The following is an 11,976-nucleotide window of genomic DNA, read 5'->3' as shown; positions in this document are numbered from 1 at the left end:
CCCGTGACTGTCATGACAGATCACAGGGACTTCCATATATTGCTCTACAGGTGTTGCAGACACTTCAAAATAGTGGTTACATTCACAATAGTAACTTTGTTTCTGGTACTTATTAGTTCTGCCTCTAGATCTTATAATTTTATAAGTTAATAAAGAATCACAGATATTTATATATCACGAACATGTTTTTATATTTTGACATTTGCATTTCAGTTAAAAAAATTTTTTTGGTAATGCAATGCATTTCAAAACATGGTTCTGAGTCCTTCATCTTCTGCAGATACTAAGGGCATCCCTGGCACAGTGAGTTTGGCAGCCCTGCCCTGAAGCCTCACCTCATCGAGCTGATAGCCCTTTCCCTAGATGCCTCAGTCCCTTGTTCATTCATAACAGGTATTCTGTGTGTCCACCGTGTGCCCGACATGCTTGAGTCACTAGTGATACGCACAGTACAGACACACGTTCGCAGAAATCCACCTGGTCACTGCCTTCGCACAGTCTTGCCCACAGCCACTGCACCCAGTGCGGGAAAGGCCAGGTCCATGGGGCTCAGAAAGCTTGTCACAGGGACATCACCATGCCTGGACTGGCAGATGGCCTCCGGGGCAGTGAGGGTAGCAGTAAGACCCAGGGGAGAGGAGGAGGAGCTTTGGCATTGGCGGCCAGATGGCCCAGCATAAGCAAATGCCCTGTTAGAGGAGCCTGGCACGCGGGTGAGTGCTGGGAGAGAGGGCCCCTGGGGCAGACCAGGGCTGGCCAGGCCGCACTGCATGCAGGACTGTGCACACCTTGTCAAGGACCTGAGCTTTGACCTTTGGAGCTCTGCATAGGGTCCAAAGCCGGAAGAGGAGTGGGGGCTGGGACTGTACTTGCATTTTGAAATTATCCTTTGTAGGCCAGGAGAGGGCAGGTGAGAATAAGAGAGGAAACAAGGAGGACAGGGAGGGGCTGTTGTAGGTAAGTGAGTCCAAAATACACCACTGCAGCATAAAAATTATTTTGAGCTGAAAACATTTGAGAGTAGACTTTTTACCTGAACAACTTTATCTGCCTGAAAGTAAGGCCTCCCAAAAGAACTCAAGTGTCAAACCTCCTCCCTGGGAGCAGCCAGGGTAAGATTGACTCTTATCCCTGTAGAAGTCTGCCACCACATCCAAACAGACTGTCGCAAAACTATTGTTATCTTTCCGAAAGGTCATATATTTTCTCATAAGTGCCCTTCTCCCCTTCCTATTAAGTTGGTATATGAGTCCCCAAATTCTAACTACCTAGTAAATGAATAAAAATCCTGTCTTTTCTCTTTCTAATCTGTCTTTTGTCAGATCAATTCACAGGCCCCCATACCCGGAACCTGAGAGGGTAGGGGGAAAGTTTTTCCTCCCTGACATAAGAATCTAGGAGAAAGATGGTCTGGAATGGGGTGGTGGTGAGGGGGATTGGAGATGAAAAGTAGATGGACTCAGAACAATCTTTGAAGAATGTACATATCATTGAAGTCAAGAACATGTACTAGGGAAACAGCCCTTCTGGGTTCATTATTCGGCCTCTACCACTTAATAGTTTCATGACTTTAATACTTTTTGTGCCTATTTACCTGGGAGTAAAATAGGGCTAATAATGCGATAGGATAGGCTTGATTATGCCTAAATTTCACAACCCTAAATTTCTGTGATTAAAAAAAAAAATTGTTTTTTTTAAGAGACAGGGTCTTGCTCTGTCACCCAGGCTAGAGTGCAGTGGTGTGATCTTAGGTACACCAGCCTCAACTTCCTGGGCTCAAGTGATCTTCCTGCCTCAGTGCCCCGAATGGCTAGAGCTACAGGTGCACGCACCACCACGTCTGGCTAAATTTTTATTTTTTGTAGAGATAGAGTCTCCTTATGTTGCCCAGGCTGGTCTTGAATTCTTGGCCTCATGTGATCCTCCTGTCTTGGCCTCCCAAAGTGCTGGGACTATAGGCGTGAGCCACCACCTCCACCACTGCAATTTAATAAAGTTATGCTTAGGTGGTGTGACTGTGCCTGTATTCCCAGGTATTTGGGAGGCAGTGGTGGGATGATCACTTGAGCCCAGAAGTTTGAGACCAGCCTGAGCAACATAGCAAGACCCTTGTCTCTAAAAAAAAAAAAAAAAAGAAAAAAAGATATATGTACTTCTCAAAACTGTATATCCTTCAAGGGTCCTCTGGGGGCTGTGCTGTCCAGGCTAGAGGAATTACCAGGGCAGCATTTCAGGCTTCCCTGGCAAGCAGACAGAGAGTTCTGGAAGCTTTGGCGTTGGCAATAAATAAGCACTCTGGCCTGTGGGTGATACATGGCTCTTCTGTCTCAGGTCCTTGGCCAGAGCTAATCACATAGTCTTACCTCAAGGGAACAGGTGAGTTAATATATACAAAATATTCAGAATGTTTCCTGGCATGAATGATGTGCCACATGAGTGTTCTTGCTGTTATTACTATTAATATTAAGAAGTACAATCAACAGGAACTGCAGGTGGTTTGAGGGAGAGGGCATGGTCATAGCTGACTTCCAGGTTTCTGGCCTGTGTTGTGGTGACCATCACTGCCATTGGGAACAGGTATGAGGTGTGAGGAGGTGGTGGGTCAGTACTCTTGGATACAATCGACCAAAACCAAAATCAACAGGCCTAAGCCATCTCATGATCCACCACTAGGCTTGCCCGGGATCCATAGCTTGGATGCTGAGATCAAGCTTTGATCTCTTGCTCAGTGTGGCTCTAGCTTCCAGCCGGCCAGCTTTTAATCAGCTAGCTTGGGTCACAAGTCCACTCCCTACCCAGGGAGCTACAGTGCTCTGGTGGGCCAACCTTGGGTCACCCTACCCTCAATGGTAGGTCGTGGCCCAGCACGGGTAGGGATTGCGCTTTTACTACTTTTTTCCAAAGATTACCCCAGACTGAACTACTGCAGAGCATCGGGGCTACACGATGTGTGGATGTGCGGCACACACTGTGTCTGACCTTCACACTCGACAGCCACACGTCCCACAAATGCTACCTGAGCCCTGCCAGGCCAGGGACACCAGCAGAGCAAAGAGCGTGCTCACAGTGGGAACACAGGGACGCTGGTCAAGGGGGTTTGGCCCAGGGGGAAGTGGTGGGAACTGTGTGGGGTGCGGAGCCCAGAGCTGAGGTGGGGGATTGGTAAGCACCTGCGGCAGGCGGCAGGCGTGGGAGAGAGAAGACAGAGCCCCAGGGAGCAGGCTGTGCATGGAAACTTTAAGAGCAGGAAAGGGTTAGAACCTCAAAATCATATAACTTTTCCAGAGTTTTCGAAGGGGGTAGGCTGGGGAGGGAGAGGACCAGTGCACTTACTTAGAGTGCAGCCCCGACCTGGCCTGCAGCACCCCTCTCCAGGGGACCCCAAACCCCCGACCTGCTCTGGACAGGACTGGACAGGACTGAGGCTTCCTGGAGAAGGCCACACTGCCCTCTCCTGCGCCTGGTCTTCCCCACCTCTTTTTTTTTCTATATATTTTTAGTTGTCCAGCTAATTTCTTTCTATTTTTAGTAGAGATGGGGGGTCTCACTCTTGCTCAGGCTGGTCTCGAACTCCTGAGCTCAAACGATCCACCCACCTCTGCCTCCCAGAGTGCTAGGATCACAGGCGTGAGCTACCAGGCCCCGGCCTTCTCCACCTCTTGAACTGCTTTTCTCCATGGATCACTGTGTGGTGTCCTCAAGGCCCTCCTTCCGACTCCTCCTGGCTCCTCCTTTGCCTTTCCAGAACCTTCTCAGGCTGGCCCTCTGCTTGTGGGGCTAGGTCTCTGGCCACGGGGTGGTGAAGGGAGAGGCTGGTGACAGGCAAGGCCATCAGATCCTGGACCCTCTTTGGAGTCCCCTCCCTGCAGCTACAAGGCGCCCCAGACAACAAGGCAGGGATAGGTCCCACTCCATGCGGAGGGACATGCGGAGCCGTGGCCTGGACCACTTCTGACAGGTCTGAAGAGTGGCACCAGGTGGGCTCTCCGGGCGCTTCGGGGAGAGTGAAGCGCCTGTTGGCCTTCTTGGTGGGACGAGGAGTCCCACCCAGTGCCTGCCTCAGACAGGCCTGGCCGGCAGACACGCTTAGCCCAGCCTCCCCTGGGTGGCTCAGGCCCCCTTCCAGTGACTGCCCCCGGCCCTTGGCCTGAGCCCGCTGGAGAGGCCTCCCGGCGCCGCCGTCCCATCAGACGTGAGAGTTTCTGCCGGTGGGACCTCTGGCGCTGAGCTCCCTGACAGGTACTTGCTGACGCGGCCCAGCGGCAGGCCTCTGCCAGCCTGTCTTCTCCCCACTTGGCGCTGGTGAGAGAGCCGTCTCCACGGCCCTGCACACTGTCAGGCAGTGTCGGCTGCCCCTCAGTGAGCCTGGAGGGCCCAGGGGTCTTGTCCCCGCCCCGCGGCAGGGAGTATAACAATTTTTTCTTTCTTTTTCTTTTTTTTAAATATGGAACGCTTCACGAATTTGCGTGTCATCCTTGTGCAGGGGCCATGCTAATCTCTGTATCGTTCCAATTTTAGTATATGTGCTGCCAAAGCGAGCACAGGAGTGTAAGAATTTATTTGGAGAAATGCCCCCAGCACGGGCAGCCAACCCCCAGAACAGCTGCTCTGGCCTCCAGCGGCCGTGCCAGAGGGTTTCTGGTGCCCCCACTCCGCAATACCTTGGCATAGCTGAATTCTCTAACCACATCTCTCTCTGCCTTGAGCACCTTTTCCTTTAGAAAGATGTTTCCAAACCTCTTGTGGGCATACTCCCCCACTCCCTTGGCCCTTGACACCCCTTGCCTGGGCTGTGGGCTTCAGCAGGAAAGGGCTAAAAGGAGGCGATGTGCAGTGCTTAGGGATTTTTCCAAGAGGGAAGGTCAGGGAAGGCTCCACTGAGGAGGTCACATTTAGGGTAGGATGATGCTTTGCAGGGCAGGAGGGGAAAGGGTTTCAGATGAGAGCAAGAGCCTGGGAAAAGTCCCCAGGTGGAATGAGTTGGCATGATGAGGAACAGAGTAGGGGTGTGTCCCTGTGAGTGAGTGGAAGGCAGTGGCTGCACTGAGGGCCTGGAGGCCATTCTCCCATTGGGCCTACGGCTGGGTCTGGAGGGCCTTTGTCCCCTGTGGTCCTCAATCTCCTAAGGGATTGCCCAGAAAAGCTCAGCCCGAATCTCACAGCAGCCTTGTCTCTGGCTGCCCTGGGACCCACCTGGACACTTGACTTCACACCCGAAGAAAATGAACTTTGGAAAACCATTGCTAAGGGGCGGATTATTTAGGAAAGGGGAAGGGGAAAACTGAGGAAGTGGCTACAACACACCAGGTGGCAAAAACAGAATCAGCCATTCCACCCAACCCTGCTTGTCTCCCAGACCAGCTGGACTCAGGTCTATAATGGGTCCCTATTCTGTCCCCTCTGCAGTCTCCTCCCTGACTCCCAAATACAGCCCCAAATTTGGGCAGCCAAACAACCAGCACACTTATGGGGCCCCTCTCGAAAGGGCAACTCCAGTCGTCCCACTCCAGTGATGAGGAAACAGGCTGGTCACTTGCCCAAAGATGGCAAGTGGTCGATAGCAGGTCTCCTGACTTAGGTGCCAGGCTTTCCCTGAGTGTCGTGCCAGCTCTGGAGGGTGGGAACCGGGCCAGTGGACACAGGGAAGTGGAAGGACGGCAGACATCAGAAGAGGAGCAGGCTCTTAAGGCTCTTTTTGTGCAGGGTCCCGGAGAGACTCACGAAGGCCCTGGGTCCGCTCCCCACCCCTGCCGCCAAGTAAGAGCTCACCGAGATGGGTGGCAGCAGAGGGCCGGGGATCCCCCTGTTATGACAGCAGTCACGGGACGCTGACTCACTGCCGGCCAGACCACCTGACCGCGGAGGAGCGGGCCCTGCCAGGGGGTTCCCGGGCCACGGCCTTGTTTACCTCCCGCACTGGCGGGGGCAGGGCGGCGCGGCCGCAGGGCATGCCGGGAAGGGCCGGGCTCCCGGGGGGAGGGGGGAGGGGGGAGGGGCAGCGCCCCCGCTTCTTTTCTGCTCGACTCTCTCCGCCCTCCCCGAAACCCACCACGGTCCCAAACGGTCCCAAAAGGCCAAATGGTGAGAAAGCAAAGGAGTTCCTAGTGGCAGCTGCGTTACCACCGCTCGTTTGGGGGCGGGGGCCTGTCCTTGGGCACCTGACCCGCTCAGGCGGAGGCCGGGCTGGGTGGCTCTCAGGCCCCTGGGCTGCTGAGTCACGCTCGCAGCACCTGTCCCCAGGCCTTTGCCCAGCGCGCCCCATCCCTGGCTCCTGGTCCTGCCTACAGGGGAGTGGGTCGGGCAGGCTGAGGGTCACTTCCCAGGCTCACAGCTGGATGCAGGGACTGTGCTGAGAGGGGACTGTACCTGACTCTCTACCGGCCTTGCCCACTCTGGAGCCCTCTGGGAAGGCTCAGTCACACCTGTGGACAAGTCACACCTGCCCTGCTGTGCCCCACAGGCAAATCCCCTTCGCACCTGGCCAGGCTGACTAGCCAAAAGCCACCCAACACGCCCGTGGTCTCTGGGTCCCCACCCTGGAGATTCCCCTCCCACCAGCCCCACCCTGAAAGGACAAGCGTTTGACGCAGCAGGTCCCACCTCCTACTCACAGGACCCTGCCTGGGAGGCTCCATAGGATGACATGCCCTTCCTGACCAACTTCTTGCTCAGGCCTTGAGAACAGGTCACTTTGGTCACATAGCAGCAGTGTATCTTGGTTCCTAGCTGGAGGGATTTGGTGTGACCCCCTTGGCTTCCTGTGAGGCCAACAGGCCTGAGCCCCCCGCAGGCCCTTGGCCACCACCTGTTGAGCTGAACCCCAGTGCTGACAGGTGGTGTCTGGCCCCCATGAATCTCTTGGGCTGCAGTGAACACTTGGTGGCTCCTGCGCTCCAGAAAGGCTCAGTTGGCTCCTTGGCAGGGTGGGGACGGGAGCGCTCCCCAGCCTCTGCCCCTGTGCTCCTCCAGCACCTCTCGGCTGCACCCCTGTTAAACAGGGAGCTTCTGTGGTGCTTAGACCGGACTCAAGGTCTGTCCCTCAACCCGTTAGGGACCCATCGTGGAGATGCCATGGACAATGGAGAAGGCTGCCACTTGGGAGGCCGACCATGGCAGGGCGGGGACAGCACCCTAGGAGCCAGCTTGTTCTGGAAAGCGGTACCCACTGGACCGCTTAGGAGCCTCTTGGTATCAGGCCTCTCTGTGTCCCCTTCCACTGGGCATCGCCGGCAGCCTGGGGGCTCTAATGCTGAGTCACGGCGACCTGGGAACTATACTGCTGAGTCAGGAGCAGGCCCCAGTCTGGGAGGGGCGTGGGGCGGGACCCCTGCAGATCACCTTGCCCCAGGTGCAGAGGCTGGAGCCCAGGCCCGGATAAGTGTGGAGGCCGGCCTCTTGGGGTCCCCAGTGCACTGGGGGTAGTGAAGAGAGGGGTCGGCAATGAGGGTTCCGGGGACACCTGGAGGGGCGGCAGCGGGCAGGGGGGGCGGTCGCGGGGCCCAGACAAGGCGGCTCGCGCGCGGCTGCGGGGGCGGGGCGGGGCTGCGCGGGGCAGGCCACGCCCCCAGGAGGCCGGGCGGGGCGGGGCTTCCGCGCTCTCTACAAAAGGCGCGCGCCGGCGGCAGGCGTCGCGCGGCTGCTGCTCGGCCCGGAAGCCATGGCGTCGTTCACCGTGAAGGCGTACCTGCTGGGCAAGGAGGACGCGGCGCGCGAGATCCGCCGCTTCAGCTTCTGCTTCAGCCCAGAACCTGAGGCGGAAGCCGAGGCCGCAGCTGGGCCCGGGCCCTGCGAGCGGCTGCTGAGTCGGGTGGCTGCCCTGTTCCCCGCGCTCCGGCCCGGCGGCTTTCAGGCCCACTACCGCGGTGAGCGGGCCGAGGGGCGGTGACGCAGGCCGGGCCGGGCCGCCTGCGGCGGGGCCTGCGGGGCGGGGATGGTCGCCCCCTTCCTTCTCGGCGATGGCCGGTAGACCGTGAGTGGGGACTGCTGTGGCTTCTCACTACGCGGGCGGTGGCCGGCGTGGGCCCCAGTTCGGCCTCGGGTACCAGCCTGGTGACCAGGAGCGGTGACCGAGGCCCGGTCCCGACCCTGTTCTTGCTGCTCAGCGCTGTCCCTCTGGTGCCTGGGGCGGTCCGGCCTGGGGGCGTAAGATGCCACCCCTCCCCCTCCACGATGGTGCAGAGCTTGGCAAGGACGTCCAGGGCGTCCGCTCTGGCTCTCTGCGGGAACAGGGTGGTCAGGCGGGCACTCAGGTTACACTGGACATCTTGCTGCGCCAGGTGGTGGGTTCAGATAATGCCCCAGAAGAGCCCGGGCAGGGCAGCCCGGGAGGAAGGGCTGGCAGGGGAGAGGGAGTGACGTGGATAAACAAGCGCGGAGTGCGAGGGGACTCGGGGCGGTGTGGCCCGGCCTGGGAGCCCGGGACGCGCGGAGAACGCCGGAGGCCAGGCTGAGTTACAGACGGTATTCCACTGGTAGTGGAGCGACAGGATCACGACGTTCCTCAGAGGTGTTCGTGTGGGGACAGAAGTCCAGGAGCTAGTTCAGTTTCCTGCTGCACTGGTGTGACCAGTGGCTGCTGGGGGTGGGGCTGGGCGGTTGTGGTGGCAGGGAGGGAGGCAAGTGGCCAAGGCCGGCCCCTGGGAGGGAGCAGTGGTGGGACCTCCCTCTGGAATGCTGCCGGCCTGCCTGCTGCTCCTGTTCTTTAAAAAGATGAATTTTGTGACGACTTTATTGAGGTATAAGTCACATAGCATACAATTCACCCATTTGAAGTGAACAGTTCAGCGGTTTTTAGGATAGTGATAGGTTTGTAGACCATCATCACAATTTTAGAACCTTTGCATCCTTTATCTGTCCTCTCTCCATCCTCCCATCCCCCCAGCAACCACCGATCTGCTTTCTGTATCTGTTCATTTTCCTGGCTGGACGTTTCACATAAATGCAATCCTATAGTGTAGTCTCACAAGTAGTTTCTTTCACTTAGGCTAATGTGCTCACGGTTCACCTAGGTCACAGCACATACTGGTACTTCAGTTCTTTTTGTGGCTGAATAATATTCCATTGTATGGACAGGCCACAATTTGATTATTTGGTCATCACTTGAGAGACATTTGGGTTGTTTCCCTCTCTTGGTGCCCCTCCTGTTCTTGTGATAGATGTTGCCCCTGGTGGCCCACAGGCCTGGTCCAGCCTGCAGCTATGTGGTAGTGTGGCCTGCATGGTGGTATTTAAAACCATTTGAGCTAACATGTAAAAACTGGAGACTACGTATATTTTTTATTAGCTTTGTTCAAGCAGGCAGATGGGCTCATCTGTCTCTGTTTATTCCTAAACCACCAGAAGCCCAAGCCCTTATAAGAGGGCTGGGCCCCTTGGGAGCAAGGCACAGGCGGGGATCTCCCACAGCTGAAGATGGATCTGGGCCTGGCAGATGTGGACTGAGGGGACACCTTTCTGAAGGGGCAGCTGGCCCAGAGGCCGGGCAGCAGGCTGCCAGCTGTTGCTGCTGCCCGTGTGCACGCCCTCCGCCTCCTGCATGCAGCTGTGATCCAGGCCCCGGGTGGGGCGCTTGCCGTCCCGAGGTGCCAGACTGAAGGTGCAGTCTTGCCCCTCGCCCCTGCTTCCTCTTGGCTCAGGCAGGTGGGCTCAGTTTACAGCCTCGCAGGTGCCCTTTTAGTACTGACCTCAGCCATTTCAGCAGCGTGTGTCCAGCTGAGTCCCTGGGTACTCATGTGTTGTCTTTTATTTTTATTTATTTTTTAATATGAAGGGGGGCAGTGAGGAAGGGGGTTCAGTTTCCTTTTTTTTTTTTTGAAACAGAGTCTCACTCTCACCCTGGGTAGAGTGCAGTGGCATCATCACAGCTCACTGCAACTTCAAACTCCTGGGCTCAAGCGATCCTCTTGCCTCAGCCCCCCAAGTAGCTGGGACTTCAGGCATGTGTGACAATGCCCAGCTAATTTTTCTATTTTTAGTAGAGACAGGGTCTCACTCTTACTCAGGCTGGTTTCGAACTCCTGAGCTCAAGTGATCCTCCCTCCTGCCTCTGCCTCCCAGAGCGATAGGATTACAGGCGTGAACCATCTTGCCCAATCTCATATATGTCATCTTTTAAACAACTTAGATGAGGATGGGGACTTGGTTGCCTTTTCCAGTGATGAGGAACTGACAATGGCCATGTCCTACGTGAAGGATGACATCTTCCGAATCTACATTAAAGGTAAGGGCTGATCTGGGGTGCTTCGTGAAACTAGGTGCTTCCGGGTGAGCAAAAATAGGACTTTAATTTCTTCCAAAGAAGGGGTCAGGAGTCTGAGGGCTGTGTAAGACAGGGACATAACAAATACTGCACCTGGCCTGAGAAAGAGGAATCCATGATCACCATAGGGATGGGGCCTGGTGCCGTAGGACTGGGGACAACTTTGGGAGCCTTGGTAGGAGCAAGGCCCAAGGTGTACAGACCTGGCCCCCTGCTGCCTGTCTGCTGCCTGGGCCACAGGTGCCTGGTTAACAGGTGCTGGGACAGGGAACCTCCTCACAGGCTCTTGGTTGCTCTTTGCTGTCACCTGAGCAACTGAACTCTGTGTGGACTTGGTGAGGGGGAGGTCTCCAGGGGGCCTTGCCCTAATGGCTCTCTCCACCCTCCCTGCAGAGAAGAAGGAGTGCCGGCGGGACCACCGCCCCCTATATGCTCAGGAGGCACCCCGCAACATGGTGCACCCCAATGTAATCTGCGATGGTTGCAACGGGCCTGTGGTGGGAACCCGCTACAAGTGCAGCGTCTGCCCAGACTATGACCTCTGTGCTGCCTGTGAGGGGAAGGGCCTGCACAGGGCGCACACCAAGTTTGCGTTCCCCAGTCCCCCCGGGCACCTTTCTGAGGTGAGCAGGCCCTCCGTGCAGGCTGGGGGGACGCAGGGTGTCAGGAGCCCCTGCCCCTCACGGCCCTGCCCTCTGCTTACTCCTCCCCCAGGGCTTCTCTCACAGCCGCTGGCTCCGGAAGCTGAAACACGGGCACTTCGGGTGGCCAGGCTGGGAGATGGGCCCACCAGGGAACTGGAGCCCACGTCCTCCTCGAGCAGGGGATGCCCGCCCCAGCCCCCCCGCGGAATCAGGTGAGGCTTGTGTCTGAACTGGCTTCTGACTGGCGAGTCTCCAGGCAGCCCCGCGTGCAGGGCTGTGTGCCACGCCTTCCCACGTCCTGAATTCCCGCCACGCCCTGTCATCCTCACAAGAGCCCTGTACAGTGGGGAGTATTATCTCCACTTCACAAATGGGGCGACTGAGGTGCCTGAGTGCCTGAGGCTACTGCTCTTCTCACCTCACCAGGCTGCCCTGGAGGTGCCCCTGAGGTCCGGGCAGGGAGGCCCTTCCCCTAGATCTCTGCGGTGCACTCTGTTCTCTTTTGTGATAATTGTCAGGAAAATCAGAGCTAAAGTTGTTCAAGTCTATTTTTTTCTTTTAAGACAGTGTTTCACTCTGTCACCCGGGCTAGAGTGTGATGGTGTCATCATAGCTCACAGCAGCCTCAAACTCCTGGGCTCAAGTGATCCTCCTGCCTCAGCCTCCTGAGTAGCTGGGACTACAGGCATGTGCCACCACACCTGGCTAATTTTTCTATTTTTAGTAGAGACGTGGTCTCGCTCTTGCTAAGGCTGGTCTCAAACTCCTGAGCTCAAGCGATCCTCCTGCCTTAGTCTCCCAAAATGCTAGGATTACAGATGTGAGCCACCACACCTGGCCTTGCTCAAGTCTTTCAAAAACAGTCTCAAAGTTAAAAACTAACCCATGGCCTTGCATTCTAGATTTTTAGATTCTGATTTTATTCGGCTTACTGTGTCCTTTGATTCACCTCATCCTTTAGGACAAAGATGAGGATGTTTGTTTAACTTTGAGTTAGTAACATATCTAGGATGTGGTCGGTACTTCCCTGTCATGTGTACTGAGCCCCTGTGGGGTAACTGAGCACCAGGGTCA

General features: G+C 56.3%; 1 protein-coding gene and 1 non-coding gene across 2 annotated transcripts in view; one reads left to right on the top strand and one right to left on the bottom strand.

Moving 5' to 3' along the window:
• Positions 1-4,438: 4,438 nt before the first annotated feature.
• LOC123622027 lies at positions 4,439-4,542 on the bottom strand. The gene has a single exon (XR_006729390.1). It is a non-coding gene; the product is annotated as a U6 spliceosomal RNA (small nuclear RNA).
• A 3,038-nt stretch (positions 4,543-7,580) lies between these two features.
• The window catches only part of SQSTM1 (sequestosome 1), a 13,712-nt gene continuing 9,316 nt past the window's right edge, over positions 7,581-11,976 (top strand). The window contains exons 1-4 of the mRNA XM_045527727.1: positions 7,581-7,862; positions 10,124-10,219; positions 10,652-10,881; positions 10,973-11,114. Coding sequence (XP_045383683.1) covers positions 7,658-7,862; positions 10,124-10,219; positions 10,652-10,881; positions 10,973-11,114 — 673 coding nt within the window. The 5' untranslated portion in view covers positions 7,581-7,657. The remainder of the gene's footprint in view (positions 7,863-10,123; positions 10,220-10,651; positions 10,882-10,972; positions 11,115-11,976) is intronic.

Source organism: Lemur catta, chromosome 16, assembly GCF_020740605.2.
Source record: "Lemur catta isolate mLemCat1 chromosome 16, mLemCat1.pri, whole genome shotgun sequence".
Taxonomy (NCBI): domain Eukaryota; kingdom Metazoa; phylum Chordata; class Mammalia; order Primates; family Lemuridae; genus Lemur; species Lemur catta.
Note: the sequence above shows the minus strand (reverse complement) of the source record. Positions and strands in the feature narration are given on the sequence as shown.